Source organism: Neovison vison, chromosome 7 (genome assembly GCF_020171115.1).
Source record: "Neovison vison isolate M4711 chromosome 7, ASM_NN_V1, whole genome shotgun sequence".
NCBI classification, from domain to species: Eukaryota; Metazoa; Chordata; class Mammalia; order Carnivora; family Mustelidae; genus Neogale; species Neogale vison.
The window spans coordinates 115,463,676-115,482,228 of NC_058097.1; the positions used below are offsets into that span (position 1 = coordinate 115,463,676).

Below are 18,553 nucleotides of genomic sequence, written 5' to 3' on the forward strand. Positions count from 1 at the left end.
TCCTAGCTCTGAGTCCGTCCTGGTTGATTCTCTACCCTGTCACACAGCTTCAGGTTTCTCACCCAGACAATGGAATTCAAAGCCTCTACCCCACCCGCGCAGACACCAGAAGTATGATTTTCAAGTGGTTCCCTCTGGTGTCTTGTGACCGGCAGCTGATAAAGTGGGTGATACAGTGTTTCTATCCAGGAGGCTGCAGGGCTGGGCTGGTTGTGGTGTCTGATGGCAGTGGGGAGGTGGCAGCCTGTGGACCCCAAGGGTGGGGAACAGAGAAGCTTCTTTGCTTCCATGGGAGGCCTACCAGACCCCTTTCCCTCCAAGCTTGGGTGGCCGGACAGACCGCCTCATCTGCCCACTCATGGGCCTTGAGGCTGTTGGACGATTCCTCAGCCCTCTGCTGTCTCGCGTGAGCTGGGGCCAGGGCAGGCCTCTTGCGCCGCTCCCCGCGCCACTCCCCCCCCCCCCGGCGCCGGCCAGGGCACACTGTGGTCACACTGTGCTGTTCCGTGATGAGGAGAAGGCAAAGTCTTAAGGCTGTGTCCTGCCAGGTCTTGGGTCGGAGTGGATAGAGCGAATCTCAGACTCCTGGTACTGCCTCTTCCTCTCTGGCTCCAATGACGTCCTTGATGAATTGATCGTTTATTAATTCAGTGAATTTGTATTGAGAGCCTACTGTGTGCCAGTCGCTCTTCTAGACATGGGTGATACGGCAGTGAACAAAACAACTGAAAAATCTTTACAAGCAGGGGAGGGGGAACAGAAATGTTGGATGTGTATGGGATTTTTGATGGCAGGTAGCAAAAGTGCATAAAGAAGTCAGTGAAGAGATCCCGAGCCCCGGTCTCTCTTGAGTACACAAGAGGCCATGGAGAATTTTTGTGCTGAGAACTGATGCAAGTGACTGACCTGTCCTGGAGAATTGCCTTTAGCTGGCCATCTCCATCCAAGAATGAGAGATTAAAGTAGGTTACCCAGTGGCCTATGTCACCATCTTGCCTTCCTAGTGATTGTATTAGCTGCATTAATTTCACCGTCCTGCTTGAGTGTCCTCTGGAATGTCAGCCGTGGACTCTGAGCTTGGAGGAAACATGACCCTAGATTCCTAAGGGGAAATGTGGGAAAGCAGGTATCACGTACAGTCCTCTTCGGATGGACAGGGTAGCCACCCGAGCTAGGGCCCAGGAGGCCTGGCTTACCAGCTGAAGGATTCGAGTCCCGTGCTAGGGATGTGATGTGATAAGTGAGCGCAGCCTTAGCCAGCACTCCTGGAAGTCTGGTGTCCAGATGGAGGGCAGCGCTAATCCCGTGGCTACAGTTGTATGCACTGGAAGCATGCTGGAGAGCTTCCCGAGCAGCCCCAGGCCACGGCATCGGATAGAGACTGTGTCCCATGAGGAAGCTGCCTGAGAGGGAGCACGGGAGGCTGCTTGTAGCTGTTGTAAGCATTCGAAGGACTTGGATCTGATAGAGGACCGACTTCCGTTACCTGCTCTGAAGAACAGCCCTGGACATTCCAGGGACCACGGAGTCTAGGGACTCGTTCCCTTACAGGAGAGCTGTTGACACCATAGGGGGTCGGGTGCTGGACATGTCGGCTCTGGAGCCAAGCAGCCAGAGTCACAGTCTTTGTCCTCACAAGCTCTACCTCCCTAGGCAAGTAGCTGACCCTTCTTGAACCCTGGGTCCCTTTTTCTGCAATGTAGGTCATGATCGTGCTTAACTTACAGGGTTGAGATCATACTTGGACAGCCCTTAAAAATGTCTAGCGGAGTAGTTCTCAACATTTTGTAATGTCTGGAGACAATTTGGTTGTCACAGCCGGGCACTGGAGTTCCTGCTGGCATCTGGTGGGTCGAGGTCAAAGATGCTGTTAAACATTTCGTGGTGCACGGACAACCCCCCACAACAGTGACTTATCTGGTCGCCAAAGCAATGGCGAGGGGATGGGGACCCTCCTGGTGTTCCACAGGGTAAGTGCGCTGTACATTTTAGTAATTAATAAGGGATGTAATGCGCGTTTAATCTCTTCTGACCGCTTGTGTGTCAGATGTTTACAAAACATCAGCTACCTTCTGAACTCTATAATAGAGTCTGAAAATACAAAGAACTCTCCCAGACCACAGAGGTCATAATCTCATGGGCCAGATACAAAGCACATATTAATATAACATAAAATTGTATTAGGGGATAAACGAGCCTCCAGTTTCAGGTCAGTAGATAGTGGGCGGGACATGAAAAGCAGTAATTATATAACATGAAATTATATTACTTGTTAAGTGCCAGAAGCAAGTTATAAACAATATTTGGTGAGAAGAAAAACATCGGTTCTTAGAAATATCGTAAAAGACTTCACAGAGGAAGAGCCCTTTGGACTGGTGCTGGAGTGGGGTTGTCCTTGGGGGAAAGGGGCTTAGGGTATCCTGCTGCAGAGGTGGGCAGAGGGGAGGGGGAAAGGCAGCTCCCGCGGTGTGCTTGGGAAGAGGGTGGGAGGTGTGCCTTCAGCACCTAGGGCCCGAGAGTAAAGGCTTCTGATGGCCACTAAGGAGCTTTGGCTTTTCACTTAAGGAATGGGAGCCATTGAGGCAGGAGGGCAGTTTGTTCCAGATTATTTCCTGCAAGCATAGCTTGTTGGCAGTTCCAAAGAAAGAGGTTGAATGAGGAAAGACATGTGACAAAGAGACCAATTAGGAAGCAAATGAATTGGGATGGGATCTAGACTTGTGTCTCAAGACCAGGAGATGGAGGACTGTATTCTAAAGCATTTCTGAGGGGCATCTGGGTGGCTCAGTCAGTTCAGCATCTGCCTTCAGCTCAGGTCATGATCCCAGGGTCCTGGGATCAAGTCCCGTGTCAGGCTCTCAGCCCAGTGGAGAGCCTGCTTTTCCCTCTCCCTCTGCTGCTCCCCTGCTTATGCACTCTCACTCTCTCTCCCTCTTCCAAATTAATTAAAAATCTTTTTTTAAAAAATATTATTTATTTATTTATTTGACAGACAGAGATCACAAATAGGCAGAGAGGCAGGCAGAGAGAGAGAGGAGGAAGCAGGCTCCCTGCTGAGCAGAGAGCCCAATGCGGGACTCGATCCCAGGACCCTGAGATCATGACCTGAGCCGAAGGCAGTGGCTTAACCCACTGAGCCACCCAGGCGCCCCCCAAATTAATTAAAAATCTTAAAAATAAAGTGTTTCTGAGGCTCTAGACCGGTGGCCTTCATGCCGCATCTGGGTTTTATTTTATTTTATTTTACTTTATTTTATTTTGTTAGTAATTGCTACACCCAACATGGGGCTCGAGCTCACAACCCTGAGGCCAAGAGTTTCCTGCCTCTCCAACTGAACCAGCCAGTCACCTCTCAGCTGGGTTTTGTAAAGCCTCACATCCCCAGTGCCTCCCACAAAGCCAAGCATTCAGTAGTTGCTCAGTGAGCTGGTTGGAATGAGGAAATGGGGTAGAATCAATCATGTTTAGTAACTGTTTTGTGGGGATGGCGTGAGGCGGGGTCAGATGTTGGAAGACTGAGTTTATGATCCTGTGGGTACGGGAGTGGATGGGGCAGAATGGGAAAAGCGATCTAGCTGGGAACGTGTTAATTATGGAGAGTTAAGGAAGATGCAGGTAGGAAGGGCCACAGAAACACGAAGGTGGGATCTGAGGAGGGTCTGACTCATCAGGGCAGGAGCAGAGGGCAGATATCTGAAAATGAATGAACTTGTCCTGTAAAAACAGGCGGGAGAGCAAAGGTTCAAGGACAGATCCCTGGAGAATGCCAGCCCTTAAAGGGACTGGGGCCAGAAGAGACTGTCACCAAGAGAGGGACACAGGGAGAGTCCTGACTCAGAAGCCACAGGCATTGGCCGACAGTATCAAAGGCTTCAGAGTAGGAGGCAGAGAAAATAGACCTTCCTCAGGTTTGGCACGGCTGCTGATGGCTTCAGGAGGAGGAGGAGCCATTTCTGCATGAAAATCCCGGTGGGAGCCGGGGTGGGGTCGGATAGGGCACAGATAGAGAAGTGTGACCAGCGGAGGTGGACATGCAGGGATGGCCCGAAGAGTAGGTGGAAGCAGAGAGGGCTTTGTTTTGGGGTGGGGAGGTGGAGATCGAAGTCTGTTTAGTAGGAGTGAGGGGGAGAGAGTGGGAAGAAGCAGGGCGAAGGGGGATCCCTGATCAGAAGGGTCCTGGCGAGGGGAGCGGGGATTGATGTCCGGTGGAAGCACTGGAGGGAACAGGAGGGGTGGCTGAGTCTAGATGGGGCAATCAGGCAGCTCCAGTGTTTTCCTTGCAGAAACAAAGGGACAGTGACATTGATTATGTGAGTTGCTCAAGGTCTCTGAACCAATAAGAACGGAGCTTCTGCTTCTCCCCGCCTTGGTCTTCCCACACCCCTGCTCCGGGACAGTTGACCTTATCCCTTAGCTGGGCCCCAGGGCTCCGAGGGACCTGGCATCAAGCTGTGCCCTTGGGCGGGTGCGCATTCCGTTCCTCCTGCTTCAGGTAGCAGGTGGGTGCCTGCTGTGTGTGAGGCGGCGAGTGTCCACCCAGCCCGAGGCACAGTAGCCGCGTCAGGGGCCTTCATGCTTCACCCTGTGCCCTGGGCTCTGCCCTCCAGCGAGGACAGGGGCCGTGCTCACGGCCTCAGGTCAGCGAGGGACTGCTGTGCTATTTAGCAGAGCACCGGAGAGCCCGCGGGCTTCCTGCCCCAGGGTCAGCTTTGCCTAGTGTGTCGGGGGAGCTGGTCACCTTGGTGGCTGGTGGCAGGCAGGAGCTGCTGCATGTTGGACATGAGTGGAGCGGAGTCCTGCTCTCTGGCCCAGGTACTGTCCTGTGACTTTCCCCGTGTCCTTTTGTACCCAGGGGTCTGGTCAATAATGCGGGGCGGCCCACGGCTGGGAGAAGGCTGTGGGTCCACCTGGGGCAGCCGCCCCCGGACAAGCTCGGGCGCCGGGAATGTCTGCGGCTGCCGGGCTCTGGTCAGGGCTTGGCCCAGGGAGGGCAGGGCTGGGCTGATGACACCCCAGACTGGGTGGGTGGGGGTTCTTGGGGCAAACTCTAAGCCTCAGCAGTCTGCTTCTCACACACCAACACCGTTTGGGAGCCAAGACGTCCATTGCCGGGCAGGCTTTCTGGGGAGGAGGTCAAAGGGGGCTAGTTTCCGTGTTGCTTGGGATCTGACTAGTCCGCTGTGTTCACCTCCCGCTGCCAAAGGTCTCCGCCACCCCGGTGGGGCCTGGAGGGCGGTCGAGTCTGTGTCTTTTCAGTTACTGTGGAGCTCGCTCGATGTGCTGGTGTCCATGCTGGCTTCCCCCTAAGAGAGGTGGGGGAGGGGGGTTGGTTTTTGTTTTGTTTTTCACTTAGGAATGCCTGGACACTGCCTTTAACCCATTAAATCAGAATCTTGGAGACTGGGACCGAGGCCTCTCTGTATTTTTAAACTCCTCAGGTCCTAGCCTTAGGCTAGTCAGGCCAGCAGTGTTATGACCTACTGATACAAAGGGAGCTGCCAGGAAATGGAGTGAGTCCTGGTCACGAAGACAGAGAATGGAAGGGAGGAGAGGGTGCGGTTCGTGAAGTCGGGAGCTGTTAGGGCTGGTGGGTCCTGATGTGGAGCTCTGCAGAGCAGCCGGGCACCACCTGGGAGCTGGTTAGAATTCGTGTCCAGCCTTGCCCACTGAGTCAGAAGGCACACCTTAAAGTCCGAGCTGCCTGCTTTGGCTGTCATGCGGACGTCCTCATCGCCCTTGTCCTCCTCGATGGTTCCGAACTCTCACGGCTTGTTAGAATCCCTGGAGGCGCTCGAGCAGATTCCGCTGCTGGGCCAGACGCATCAAGTCCCAATTTCAAGGTGTAGGACCCAGATGCTCTTAATTATTTCTTATTTTTAAAAAATGTTAGCACCCTAGGCGATTCTCCTGTCAGTCAAGGTCAAAAACATCCACCTGAACCAGTGTTTCTCAGGCTTGAATGTGCCTGTGACTCATCAGGTGATCTTACTCAAGTGCAAATCCTCATGTTGTCAGTGTGGAGGGGCAGGAGAGCATGCATTTTTTTTTTTTTTTTAAGATTTATTTATCCATTTGAGAGAGAGAGAGAGAGAGAGAGAGCACGAGCAGGGGGGAAGGGGAAAGGGAGCACTCCAGCAGACTCCCCTCTGAGTGTGGGCTCGATCTCATGATGCTGAGATCATGACCTGAGCAAAAATCCAAGAGTCAGGTGCTTAACTGACTGAGCCACCCCGGTGCCCTGAGATTATAAATTTCTAATAAGGTGCCCTAGTGATGCCCATGGTGCTAATGTGATAAATATATTTTGAGCTGCAAAATATGTATTTTTTTGTGGACTCAGAGCAGAGCATGGGGGCAGAACATCGTCTCCATAATACAAATATATAAATATTTCTACACAATATTTATATATCTAAAATATGTTTTGGGCTAACTTCCCAGTTTCACAGCCAAAGAAACTAAGGGTCAGAGAGGGACAAGTGTTCCCACCACCACCACCACCAAGGTAACCCAATGTGCCATTCATCAGTAGTACTTCCTGAGCACTGGCTATGTGCTGGGCCGTGTGCTGGATGCTGGGAATCAGACAGACCTCATTGGTACCCTCACGGAGCTCATACTCCAGGGGGGAGGACAGAGAGCAAGCAAGTAAGTAACTAGGCTCAGTATAGATCAGGAGAAGTGCTCTGGACTGTGCCAGGGTGAGGAATGACTTGGCAGTGGCTGAAGGAAGAAGGCATGCCACTTTCGGAGGAGGGGTCAGGGAAGCTTCTGGAACCATGACTTTCACTGATGTCTTTTAACTACAAATCCAGAACTTTACAGGATAGGGTCATCCTCCATCCCTGCTGGGGTTTGGGGATGGGCGCTCCTGACTCTCCTGAGGATGCCTGGCTCTGGTCCCACACCCCTGCCCCCACTCCCTGCCAAGACTCTCATTCTTTGGTGTTTGTGGACTCAGAGCAGAGCGTGGGGGCAGAGCATCAACTCCATAATAGGACAGTGTTCAGGATAATTGATTTATGATTAGTAACAAAAACCAGCTCTCATCCTGATGCTGTCTCCTGCCCTGAGGAAATAATTGGAGGTTTTCCAGGTCTCCCTGAGAGCTGGAGCTTCCGTCCCTGTCCCAGTGGATCCCAAGGATCACCTGAGCTGCTTGTGAAAATGCCTGTCCCAGGTCCCGCCCTCTCTGATTTAGCAAACCCCAGGAGGAGCCCTGGAATCTGTGTTTGCAGGAAGCAGCCCAGGGTAACTTCTGATTCGGGTGACGGGGGTGGGGACACTGTGTGGATTACAGAAATGGCGCCTGGTGTCCCACACCTCTTGGTGTTCTGTACAGGCTGCCTAAATTGTTTCCCCTGTGACTCTGCAGCGTGGCCCTGGCTGAGTTTGGGTGTAGGGACCTCTTTGCTTACGTGTGTTTAGCAGCTCACCCCCTTCCAGAGCCCTGTCCTTGCCATGCCTTTAAAGTGTCTCCCATCTCCTCTGACCAATGCCCTGCGCCCTCATTCAGACAGTTGCCTCCATGGAACTCCATCCACCCCCCAGCACTGGGAGGATGAGAGCTTGGACCCCGTTTGCATTTAGTTAGAATCTAGAAGAACTGGGGACCATTCACAGCCCCAGTGCCAGGCCAGAGTGGATCTGTTTGGCTGGAGTGGTGAGAGACTGAGGACGTAGAGGTGGGTGGTAGCAGAGACAAGGGACTGCTTTGGATGGCGGAGAATGATAAATGTCGGCTGCCTAAAATACAAATCATAGCCCCGTACAGTTCACTTCCATGGTAAAGGTGGGTAGAGCTTCCCATCTGCCTCCTGGAGTTGGCCCCTCCCAGGTCAAACTGAGGAAGGGGATCAAGAAACCACGCCAGGGAAGCTCGAATAGGCCAGTCTGGCGTGGGACCTCATCTTTGAGGAGTGGGATCTGGGTTCCCTTGCTCCACCTGGACCCCAGATGCTGCTTTCAAGGGATTAGAGGATGTCTACTCTCTGGGTGGCCACCCCGGACAGCTCTGTGCCTTCTGGAGAAGGAAAGGCAGACTGCGGTTGTGTCCTCCAGGCTCTAGGTAGAAGGTTTCCAGAGCTGACCACACACCTGTGACTCCTAACCTCCTAGGTGGCCCGAGGCAGCCGGGATGACAGCTCTTCCCAGGAACCCTGCTACCCGCTGAGAAACATGATCAGCAAGTCCCGTGAGTGTTGTCCCGGGGCTCCCTGACCCTGAAGGATGGGCCCCCCAGAAGCAGTCTTCAGCATCTGCGACCCGCTGGGGGCTGTGGAGGGACAGACAGATGGCCAGGGGGCCCTCTGTTCATCTTGAAGGACCATAGACACACAGGCTCAAGCTCGGTGCTGGAAAACCACGGCCAGGCGAGGGCCGGGGACCGGGTCTGCTTGAGTTGGAGGTGGCAGGGGCCCAAAACAGGGTCGGTAGCCTGGGGCTGTCTCTGCCTGTCCCTGCCTCTAGCTCCTCTGTGCATGTGCCCTGCAGGCTGGAAGCTCCTGGCCATGCTGGCTCTGGTCCTGGTCGTCATGGTGTGGTATTCTATCTCCCGGGAAGACAGGTACTTGGAGCTCTGGGTCCAGCTTCCCGGTCCTTCCGTTGGTTCTTCTTAGCAATGGGCTCAGGGATGGAGTGTCAGGGGGTGGCCGACCTAGTGGGCCTGGGAGGGTTCAGAGGGCGAGGGTATGGCCCCTTCCTTTAGCTGTTAGCGTGAAATCCTTCCAGGAAGGTTAGGTAGTGGGTTCGGGGTGCAGGGTTTGTGACGCTTCCTCAGAGCTGCTCAGAGAAAGGAGAGCTGGATTTGCGATGAGTTGGTCTCAGAGTGAACTTGGGTTGAGATGATTCTACCCTGTGCATCACTTGCTGGGACCTGGGGACTTATGTCATGGGAGAAAGTGGAGGCTGCCTGGGACGCTGGCCCCTGGGCCGGAGAGGTCTGACTGGAGCTCCTGCCTCCTCCCTTTTCTGTCTCTAGTTTTTATTTTCCCATCCCAGAGAAGAAGGAGCCATGCTTCCAGGGGGAAGTGGAGAGGAAGGCCTCTAAGCTGTTTGGCAAGTAAGTACTTAAGGCTGAGGTGGGGCGGGCATAGGGCGAGGTGGGTGGGGAGTTTCAGAGTGTGGGGGCCTCAGTGCTGGTGTAGATGGATGGGAATGTGTTAGTGGACATGGGTTAGGTGACCCGTGAGGGGAGGAGAGGCCCTTGAACATACAGATATATAAGCAATACAGTAAGACAGAATAATTGTTATTATATACAATAATATATAATATATAAATATAATTTTTAAAATATTTTTATTTATTTGACAGATAGCCAGAGAGGGAACACAAGCAGGGGGAGTGGGAGAGGGAGAAGCAGGTCCATGGGGGGCTCCATCCCAGGATCCCAGGATCATGACCTGAGCCAAAAGCAGGTGCTTAACGACTAAGCCACCCAGGTGCCCCATAAATATAATTTATACATTGAGTTGGAGGTTTCAGGGGCCCCAAATATTATATATTATACATTACTTTTATATATTATAAATAATAGGTTTATTATATATAATGTTATTATATATTATACTTTTATATATTATATAAAAACATTATATAAAAACATATAAAACATGTTTTATATATATAAAGACATATATAAAAACTTTTATATATTATATAAAAACATTTTATATATTATATAAAAACATAACCATGAATATATATTACTGTATATTAAAGTATTTAATATATTTAAGTATATAAATATATAGTTTATGTAACATATTATTATACCATAAAATATCATATAATTATATCACTAAAATATCATATAATTATATATATTATATTAATACATGATATATAATAACTGTTATATACAACATTACATACTACTATATATGACATATAGAATATTAGTCAGGGGCCTGACCTGACCCTGGCTTCTGGCTTCTTTAAGATTAATCCCTTTCTCATCCCGGCCCTGCGTTCACCTTTGCAGCTACTCCCGAGATCAGCCCATCTTCCTGCAGCTGAAGGATTATTTCTGGGTCAAGACACCGTCTGCCTATGAGCTGCCCTACGGGACCAAGGGGAGTGGTAAGAGCGGCTGGGTGAATGGGCATGGCGGGCTCACCTCGGCCACGCTGCTTCTCGCTCTCTGCTGCTCATGGTCCCAGTGCCCACACTCTGAACCAGGCTCCAATGCTGAGGTCAGGGGAGGAGGGGGCAGCAGAGGCTCTGAGGAGCAGTGGAGGGAGAGCTGGCAGCCTTTGGGAAGCTAGCTGTTGTCATTGGCCCCTCTCAATCTGCATCTTTTTGTAGAAGACCTGCTCCTCCGGGTTCTAGCCATCACCAGCTACTCCATCCCAGAGAGCATCCAGAGGTAAGGAGACAGTCCCTGCCCCGAGTCTGGGCACCTTCTCCTTTCCACCTCCCAGAGATAGTCATGGGCCAGCACCTCCCAGCGAGACTTCCTATCTCTGCTCCCCTGGGGCCAATTTGACCCTTCTTTCCAGCCTGCCTGTCTCCAGGGGAGGCAGGGACGCCAGTATCCACGGCAACTGGGCCTGGGCATCTGGGCACCGGAGCAGGCAGGGTATTGCCCTGACGACATGCGGACCTGGGTAGGCGAGGGGGCTTTGAAATGGGATTTCTTATTAGACCCCACTAGGAGCCTTCCCTCCTCTCCTCCTCCACCTTCTGTTCTCTGCTCAGTTCCTCTGCCGTGAAAGCTGGGGAGTCAGCAGGACCCTAGGTGGGACTCCTTGGAGATGCCGGGTCTGTGGGGATCAGAGGCCGAGGCAGCCTGGGAAGGAATCCCAAGCCAGGCCCCAGGCAGACCCAGATCAGGAGTTAAGCAGCACAGGCGCAGGGGTCTCCCCGGGGGCTGATCACCATCTCCCACCGCAGTCTCAAGTGTCGCCGCTGCGTGGTGGTGGGGAACGGGCACCGGCTTCGCAACAGCTCACTGGGGGACGCCATCAACAAGTACGACGTGGTCATCAGGTCTGTAACTTGGGCGCTCGTCCCTTCTGTTTGGGAGGGACTGTCAACAGGCCCGTGGGCCTCCACGTGACGGGCCTCCTCCTCCCGGCCTTTCAGACTGAACAATGCCCCTGTGGCTGGCTACGAGGGCGACGTGGGCTCCAAGACCACTATGCGTCTCTTCTACCCTGAGTCCGCCCACTTCAACCCCAAAGTGGAGAATAACCCAGACACACTCCTCGTCCTGGTAGCTTTCAAGGCAATGGACTTCCACTGGATTGAGACCATCCTGAGTGACAAGAAGAGGGTGAGCGGGGACTCGGGGGAGGGGAGGGGGCGGGCTCCGAGACGGGACCCTGCCTGTCTGAGAACCTCACGCTCTACAATGTCTGCCCTGTGAAAGAGCCCAGGAGGGGAAGGTGTGAACTCCGTGTTCTGTGGGGCTTCTGAGAAGCCACCACAGCAGCCAGGGTCTGACAGGGCATGAGGTGGGCATGAGGTGGGCACTCCAAGCTTGAGACTGCCCGGGGCCAGGGAAGCTGCCAGAAAATGTGTGTGCCAGTGAGAAACCTGGGAGGAAAACAGCTGGTCAGTAGTCCTCTCCAGGCGGGGGTAGGCTAGAACAGGAGGTCTGTCCTTCTGGGCGGTGTCCCCTGTGTCTTTTTCTCATCTAGTCAGATGCTGACACTGGTCCCATCGAGCATTTTCACCAAGGGTTTATGCAGCCCCACGCTTAAGCCCCTTCCACCTGTTTGGTGGAAGTGGGCAGTGGTTGGACCCGCTACCCTACATAGCTTGTCACTGCCCCCACCACCACCACCAGTAGGGTCCTCCCACCTCACCCCACTCCTCTCTGGTCGCCCTTTCCCTCTTGGGTGCGGGCCTGGCCTCCACATCCCTCCCGGTTCGCCCTGCACTCCTGGGGGCCTCCGCCATCACGTGGACCCCATCTGCCCGCTGAGCATGCTCCGTCTGGACTCGAGAAACAGGCTTGCACACACCCCTATCTCTCCCTTCCAATCGTATGCCCCGCAGGTGCGAAAGGGCTTCTGGAAGCAGCCTCCCCTCATCTGGGACGTCAACCCCAGGCAGGTTCGGATTCTCAACCCTTTCTTCATGGAGATGGCAGCAGACAAGCTACTAAGCCTGCCCATGCAGCAGCCGCGCAAGATTAAGCAGGTGCATGGGGTGACGGGTGGGTGGCGGTGGGTGGCGGGTGGGGAAGCCAGAGGCTGGGACAGGATGTTTCTAGAGGCTTGGGAAGCCCTGGAGGACCCCAAGAGGGGGGAAAGTAACAACAGAGACCCCAGTTTGCATTTGAACAGCCCCCAGACGGCCTCCCGCCCCACACACCCCTGTATTCAGTCCAGTGTATTTGGCTGTGGGCGGGGAGAGTTGGGGGGGATGTCTGCTGAGCAGGAAGTTAGGGGAGCATTTTTATAAGGCTCAGGGCCAGAGTTAGAGGCTTTGGCAGGCGCTGGTCAGAATTTATAAACTAAGGAGTTGCTGGAACAGTCTGTGGCCTTGACTTTAGAATGTCTGCAGTTGGCTGTGAGGTCACTTTATCTGTGATCTTATCTTGGAATGGGTTCATCAGAGTGAATTAAAGGAGCTTGAGCTTCATTTTGTCTCGTGTGCCCTGCTTCCGTGCCATGTGTCAGGTTGGGGAGTCACAGTACAATTCTGCAAGCTGTGGTTTGCGTTTTAGCCCTACCTTCCCAAGGACTTCCACACGTGCCGTCTGAACCCCTAGAGAGGCCGTATGGGATTGTAGTCATCGGAGATAGCTAGTAAACATCGCCAGGACTTGGCTGTCCTGCCTCTTACTCTGTGGCCTTGGGCAGATTGGCCACTGGGAGCCTTATCTGTGTGGTGAGGACGGTGTTCAGTGTTCGTACTGACCTTTTAAGGCCCTTGTAGAATTTAAAAACACAATTACATAACACACCTATCACGGAGATTAGTACACAGGGGATGCTCACTGTATTTGCCAAATTTCTCAGCAAAAAATTTTATTCCTCACTGAATATCTGCTCTGATCCAGCTTAGTTTGAAGGCCTTCTTTTGTGGCTGCTCAGTCCCTGGCCCCACATTTGCACGCTTGGGGTGTAGGACATGCACATTGCCCTGAGGACACTCAGTCTAGCAGAATAAACATACAGGTTGCAACATGGAGTGGCAGAATGCCCTAGTAGGGAGTTGTTCCCAATGCTGGAGGAGCTGAGAGGAGGGGCAGACCTCTGCTGGGAGTCCCCCTGCCCCCCCAACCAGAGGAGGTGGTCTTGGAGTTAGGCCTTTGAGGGGTCATGGGGCCCATCAGGCAGGGACTTGGAAAAAGGGTATTTCCTTTGGCAAGACTAACCAGCTCCTCCAGCACTGAGTTCTAGCACAAATGAAGAGGAGGGGAGCAACAAGGAGGCGTTTTATGCCCCTGATCGGGTGTGTGGCAGAGGGGGAAGGCTGGAGCGGGGAGACAAGAGAAGAACCAGGACCCACCTTCTGGCTGTGGGAGGGGGAAATGGAAGGCATGCCCTGGATATAGCAGCTTCGCATTGCTGCCTAACAAACCACCAGAGTTGAGTGGCTTTAAGTACTGCCTACTGATAAACTCATAGTTCTGGCCATCGGTGGTCCAGCGGGGCACGGCTGAGTTCTTATCTGGAGGCTGGAGTGGGGTGGAGGGAACACACTTCCAGGGTCCTTCTTGTCAGAGGTATTTAGTTCCTTACGGTTCCAGGACTGAGGTCCCGTTTCCTTTGCTGGCTTTCAACCTTGATACCCTCAGCTCTTAGAGATTGTGTGTGTTTCTTTTGAGAGAGCCCCTCCACCTTCCAGTCGGCAACGGCACGATAAATCCTTCTTGCGCGTCCCACCCCTGACTTCCTCCACTGCTGACCTCTAGACCAAGATGCTAAAGCTCAGCTCATGAGGTCAAGCCCGCCAGGATGCTCTCTCTATCTTAGGGCCAATGGCACCTGTAGGGCAATTGAATGTCATGTCCTACGTCTCAGATTGGTAGGTTCCACGTGCACCCAGGGTCACTGGGGGCTATTTTAGTGACCTCCTGCAACACCATTTATTTTGCAGGTGAAGTTGAGAGATTTCTCGTAATTCTAGGTTTCCAGCTTAGACAGTTGGGTGGGTGGTAACATGCTTAACTAATATAGGGAATTCAGGGGGAGAGGAGTCTGGTGGGTTCTAGGAGCCCTTGACCAGGCAGAGCGATCTAGCAGGCCCCGGGAATGTGGTTCAGCAAACATGTGAACTGGGTAAGAACGTAGTGGTAGTCAGAACAACAGGAGGGGAAAACCCCAGCAGGAAGAGACAGATGAAATGACGGCAATGCTCAGAAGGGACATTGGGCCAGACCTGGGCTGACAAGGTCCAGGGAGCGGTTCGTAAATGGGAGTGGGCGGCAGAAGCGGTCAGGAAGGCAGGGTGTTGGAGCTGAGGAAGGCAAGATTCGGGATGCCTGGGTGGCTCAGTCGGTTAAGTGGCTGTCTTCAGCTCAAGTCATGATCCCAGGGACCTGGGATCGAGTCCCACATCGGGCTCCTTGCTCCACAGGGAGCCTGCTTCTCCATCTGCCTCTGCCTGCCTCTCTGCCTGCCTGTACTTTCTCTATCTCTCTGACAAATAAATAAATAAAATCTTAAAAAAAAAAAAAAAAAAAGGAAGGCAAGATTCATGAGGTTAGGGTATCACGTTGCCCATCCCCGTGGACAAATTAGGGATGGAGAAAGTAGGTCTCCCCCTTCCCCCGGAGCAGCCCATAAGGTGGGTGGGAACAGTGCTGCTGTCCCCACTTCAGGGAAGGGGAGAGCCCATCCTCATCAAGGGCCACACAGCCCGTGGGGCGGGGGGGCAGGTTTTCTGAAAGCGGTGAGGTTTTCCAAGGCAGAGAGCAGAACCTTTCCATTCCTTGAACAAAGTTGTCAGCCTCAGTGTCCCCATCTGTAAAATGTGTCCACCTCCAAGTGCTTTTGTGAAGACTGGACACACTTGTGTTCTGCAGGGTAAAACGCTCAACGCGGAATCACTGCCTCGAGGCCCAAGCCTCGAGCCCTCCCAAGGGCTCCCAAGCCCTCCCCGAGGTGTGTTGGGCCAGTCTTCCCAGCCTGGCGTCCCTGAGTTACCTGTGGCTACTTACATTTAAATTTAAGTTAATTAATTAAGTATACAATTAAATAAAGTGAAAGAGTCAGTTCACGTGCATCTGCACCAGCCCCGTGCCCAGAAGCTGCATGTGGCTGGTGACCGCAGTGTAGACGGCACAGAGGAAGAACATTTCCGTGAAAGTTTGTTGCAAAGTGCTAGCCTAGAAGGCGGGGATGGGTGCAGGGCTCCCTCTAATACCTACCCCCCCAACCCTCTCAGAAGCCCACCACCGGCTTGCTGGCCATCACGCTGGCCCTCCACCTCTGCGACCTGGTGCATATTGCCGGCTTTGGCTACCCAGACGCCCACAACAGGAAGCAGACCATTCACTACTATGAACAGATCACACTCAAGTCCATGGCGGTAAGCGGCCCCTGCTTCCGAGCTGGCTGGGACAGAGCTGGGGACCCTTGGGGGGTGGGGGTGAGAGTGGTGCTAAGGGCTCAGATGCTGCTCCAGGGTCAGAACTGGAACTCAGACCCCTGGTCTTCTGGCCGGAGTCCTCAGTATCTGGCCATACAGGTCGTGTTGTCCTTGTGGGAGCCAGCCCAGGGCAGGGAGCTCCCAGAAGTGCGGGGGCTGTGGGGAGCATCAGAGAGTGCTCCTTGGGCCGGGGAGGTCCCTGGGAGTCCCTTAGTCTGCTTTCTTGGCTGTCTCCACAGGGGTCAGGCCACAATGTCTCCCAGGAGGCCTTGGCCATCAAGCGGATGCTGGAGATCGGAGTAGTCAAGAACCTCACATTCTTCTGACTGGGGCAGAAGCTGTATCCACCCATCTGCCCACTTTGCCGCCTGAACGATCCCATCCGTGGCTGTGGGGGTTCCTGGTGACCCACTTGGACTCCCCCTCCCCTGTGTGGAGAGGGGTCCTGGTACTGGCCGGGCCTGAGTCAGGGCCGTGCCCCTGGCTGTTCTCAAGGCGGCCGGATCTGGTCAGGGTGGAGGCCCCGGGGTGGCTGGAGGCCATCCAAGGCACGGGCTTTGTGCCATGGTGCCCCCTCTCCACCAGTGCCGGGGGCTTATTTAATGGGCTATTTAATTAAAGGGTAGGAACGTGCCACGGGCTGGTCCCATGGCGTCAAAAAAGGGGCAAAATACAGTGTTCTGCCCACTTTTGATAAAAACACAAAAGTGCAGGGCCTGCAAAGCCTAGCCCCAGAGCAGGCCTCCCAGGAGGGCAGGGGCGTCTGGAGCGGGTGGGTGCCCTTCGGAGAGGGGCTGCTACCTCCCAGCAGGCATGGGAAGAGCACTGGGATGGGGGTCCCACAGAGAATGGGACCTCACCTAGAAAAGAGGTTTGAAACCTAACATTAAACTATTTTTCCTAAAATGGGAGCAGTTGTGACACCCTGTGTCCTTCAGGTTGGGGAGGACATGGATGGGGACAAGTGGGTCATGGCAGGAAGCACCCTCTCCTAGCACTAGACAGACTTGTTAATGACCAGCAGTGTCTCTGGGACCCTTTGGGACCCAGAGGAGGCCACTGTCATTCAAGAAACAATTAGTGGGTCCAGTGCTTGGTGCCAAGTCATTCATTGTCACCCTGGTGAAGCAGGCAAGCAGGTGGCACCCAGAGTGGGCTGTCTGCTGGACATCCAGCCTGGCATTCTACATCCTGGTTTACATCCCAAAGGTAGGGAGAGGCAGGAGGATGCCAGATGGGAGTGGCCGAAACCCATGCTCCTCTCCCCGCTCCCTCTCTCTCCCCCTCCAGCCCTTCCTTTCTGAAACCTCATGCTGGGAGGTGTGTGTTTGAGGACAGGGGTGGAGTAAGACAAAGGAAGCCAAGTTTCCTTTCTCAGATTAAGTGGGAATCATAAAATGGAGTTTACAGAAGGTCCTGCCCAGTGGCCCAGGCTGCCAGGATTGGGATGGGCAGGGTTTGGGCCACGTCTCAGGGATTTGGCAAGGCCTTTCCAGCCGGTTGCCGGGCCAGAGGACAAATGCTGTTTTCCCTGGGTTTCTAGAATTAGGAGAGCCCTGCCATTTGCCTGTATCTCCCTGCTTTGTTCTCCATCTTCCCAGGCCCTGCTTAGCTGCCAACTGGGCATCTTTCCACCCCCACAGCTGTTCCTTTACATCTGGAGCCAGAAGGGAGAGCTGGAACTCCCCCACAGGGAATGGGACTCACAGCTGTGTTCCTGGCTTTCTCGGAAAGAGTTGCAGCCTTGAGGTTTTGAGACAGTGAGACTGGGACAAGACAGATAAAGAGGGGCAGAGATCTGGGAGAAGCAGGGGAAGATGACCCACTCCTGGGCCGAACGTTGGAGAAGCCTTGCCAACACCCATCCTCAGGCCACAGAACAGTCCTGAGGACCATCCCTGGGCATAGAATTGCCTGCTCTCTCAAAAGCCTGCTGGCATTACTTTGCTAACCGCTCTCTCCCTAGGGGAAAGGGGGAGTCTGAAAGCAAATACGGCCCCAGCCTCTGCAGCCCCTAGCCCTCTCCACTCTACAGGGGCAAGCTTTGTCTCCCAGGCTTTGACCTGGGTGTTGGTGGGGGGGGAGAGTGGGGGACAACCTGTTGATTGCAGCAGGGGTGTGAACGTGTGCAGGGATCTGAGCTCTGCTTATCCCTGATGCCTGCCTAGCAGCTTCTCGTGAGGGTATTCAAGGGAGTGTCCATTTCCCCATCCAGGGCCATTGAAAGTGGCTGTCAGCACATACGATCCAGCTATCCTGGACTGGGGCCACTGCTGTTACTGAACACTCCTAAACTTGAGCCAGAATCGAGCACACAGGGATGGGTCAAACCCCCCACGCCTCCCCCCAAACTCCACACACATGCATATAGATGAGGGAACGTTTTACATTCTTGTTGGGTTACGCTTCTGATGCCATATGCAGTGACTTTCACAATTAATATTGATAAGAGTATCTGTAGGGAGGGGACAGACACATCTAGACTGGCCATTGTTCCTTTGGGTGGGCTCAGCTCTCTCCAGTGTGCCCCAGCCCCAAGGCACATTGCAGGGTGCCTTAGTACCGGTGCAATGACAGAGTCAGAACGGGGAGTAGAGCTTTGATTTGGAGCGGCTGGATGGGGTTTTTCGGTGTTCTGAGAAAGGGACTTCGTTCTTCCGTTAGCTCAACCAGTGGGAATGAACTGCCTCCCTGTCTGCCTGGTACTGATTAAACAAACGTGCCCTGAAAATGAGTCAGGAAGGGAAGTAGGGAACACGATGCGAAAGCATGTGAGTGCACGTCTACGCATCCGGGTTCCACACCGGGCTCTGGCATGTCATTCTGTATGACCGTGGGTCAGTCATTTCTCCATGTCTATGCTCCGATTCCTACACTGATTGAGCTGGGAGGGTGGTCCAGCCATTGAGTACCACTTACAACAGAACCATCTGGGGGTGATTTAAGAATGCATACCTGGGTCTTATCCAGGCCGCGGGGGAGGCAGCCCAGGAATCTAGAA

The 18,553-nt window shown here is 53.6% G+C and overlaps 1 protein-coding gene across 5 annotated transcripts in view; it reads left to right on the forward strand.

The window, feature by feature from the left end:
* ST3GAL4 (ST3 beta-galactoside alpha-2,3-sialyltransferase 4) overlaps positions 1–16,463 on the forward strand; it is a 31,242-nt gene extending 14,779 nt beyond the window's left edge. For all 5 annotated transcript variants that reach the window (XM_044258184.1, XM_044258185.1, XM_044258186.1 and 2 more), the window contains 10 exons: positions 8,119–8,194; positions 8,494–8,566; positions 8,981–9,061; positions 9,986–10,083; positions 10,309–10,369; positions 10,897–10,992; positions 11,089–11,278; positions 12,007–12,150; positions 15,349–15,492; positions 15,792–16,463. In XM_044258184.1, coding sequence (XP_044114119.1) covers positions 8,179–8,194; positions 8,494–8,566; positions 8,981–9,061; positions 9,986–10,083; positions 10,309–10,369; positions 10,897–10,992; positions 11,089–11,278; positions 12,007–12,150; positions 15,349–15,492; positions 15,792–15,878 — 990 coding nt within the window. In that variant the 5' untranslated portion in view covers positions 8,119–8,178 and the 3' untranslated portion in view covers positions 15,879–16,463. The remainder of the gene's footprint in view (positions 1–8,118; positions 8,195–8,493; positions 8,567–8,980; positions 9,062–9,985; positions 10,084–10,308; positions 10,370–10,896; positions 10,993–11,088; positions 11,279–12,006; positions 12,151–15,348; positions 15,493–15,791) is intronic.
* The last annotated feature ends 2,090 nt before the right edge of the window (positions 16,464–18,553 follow it).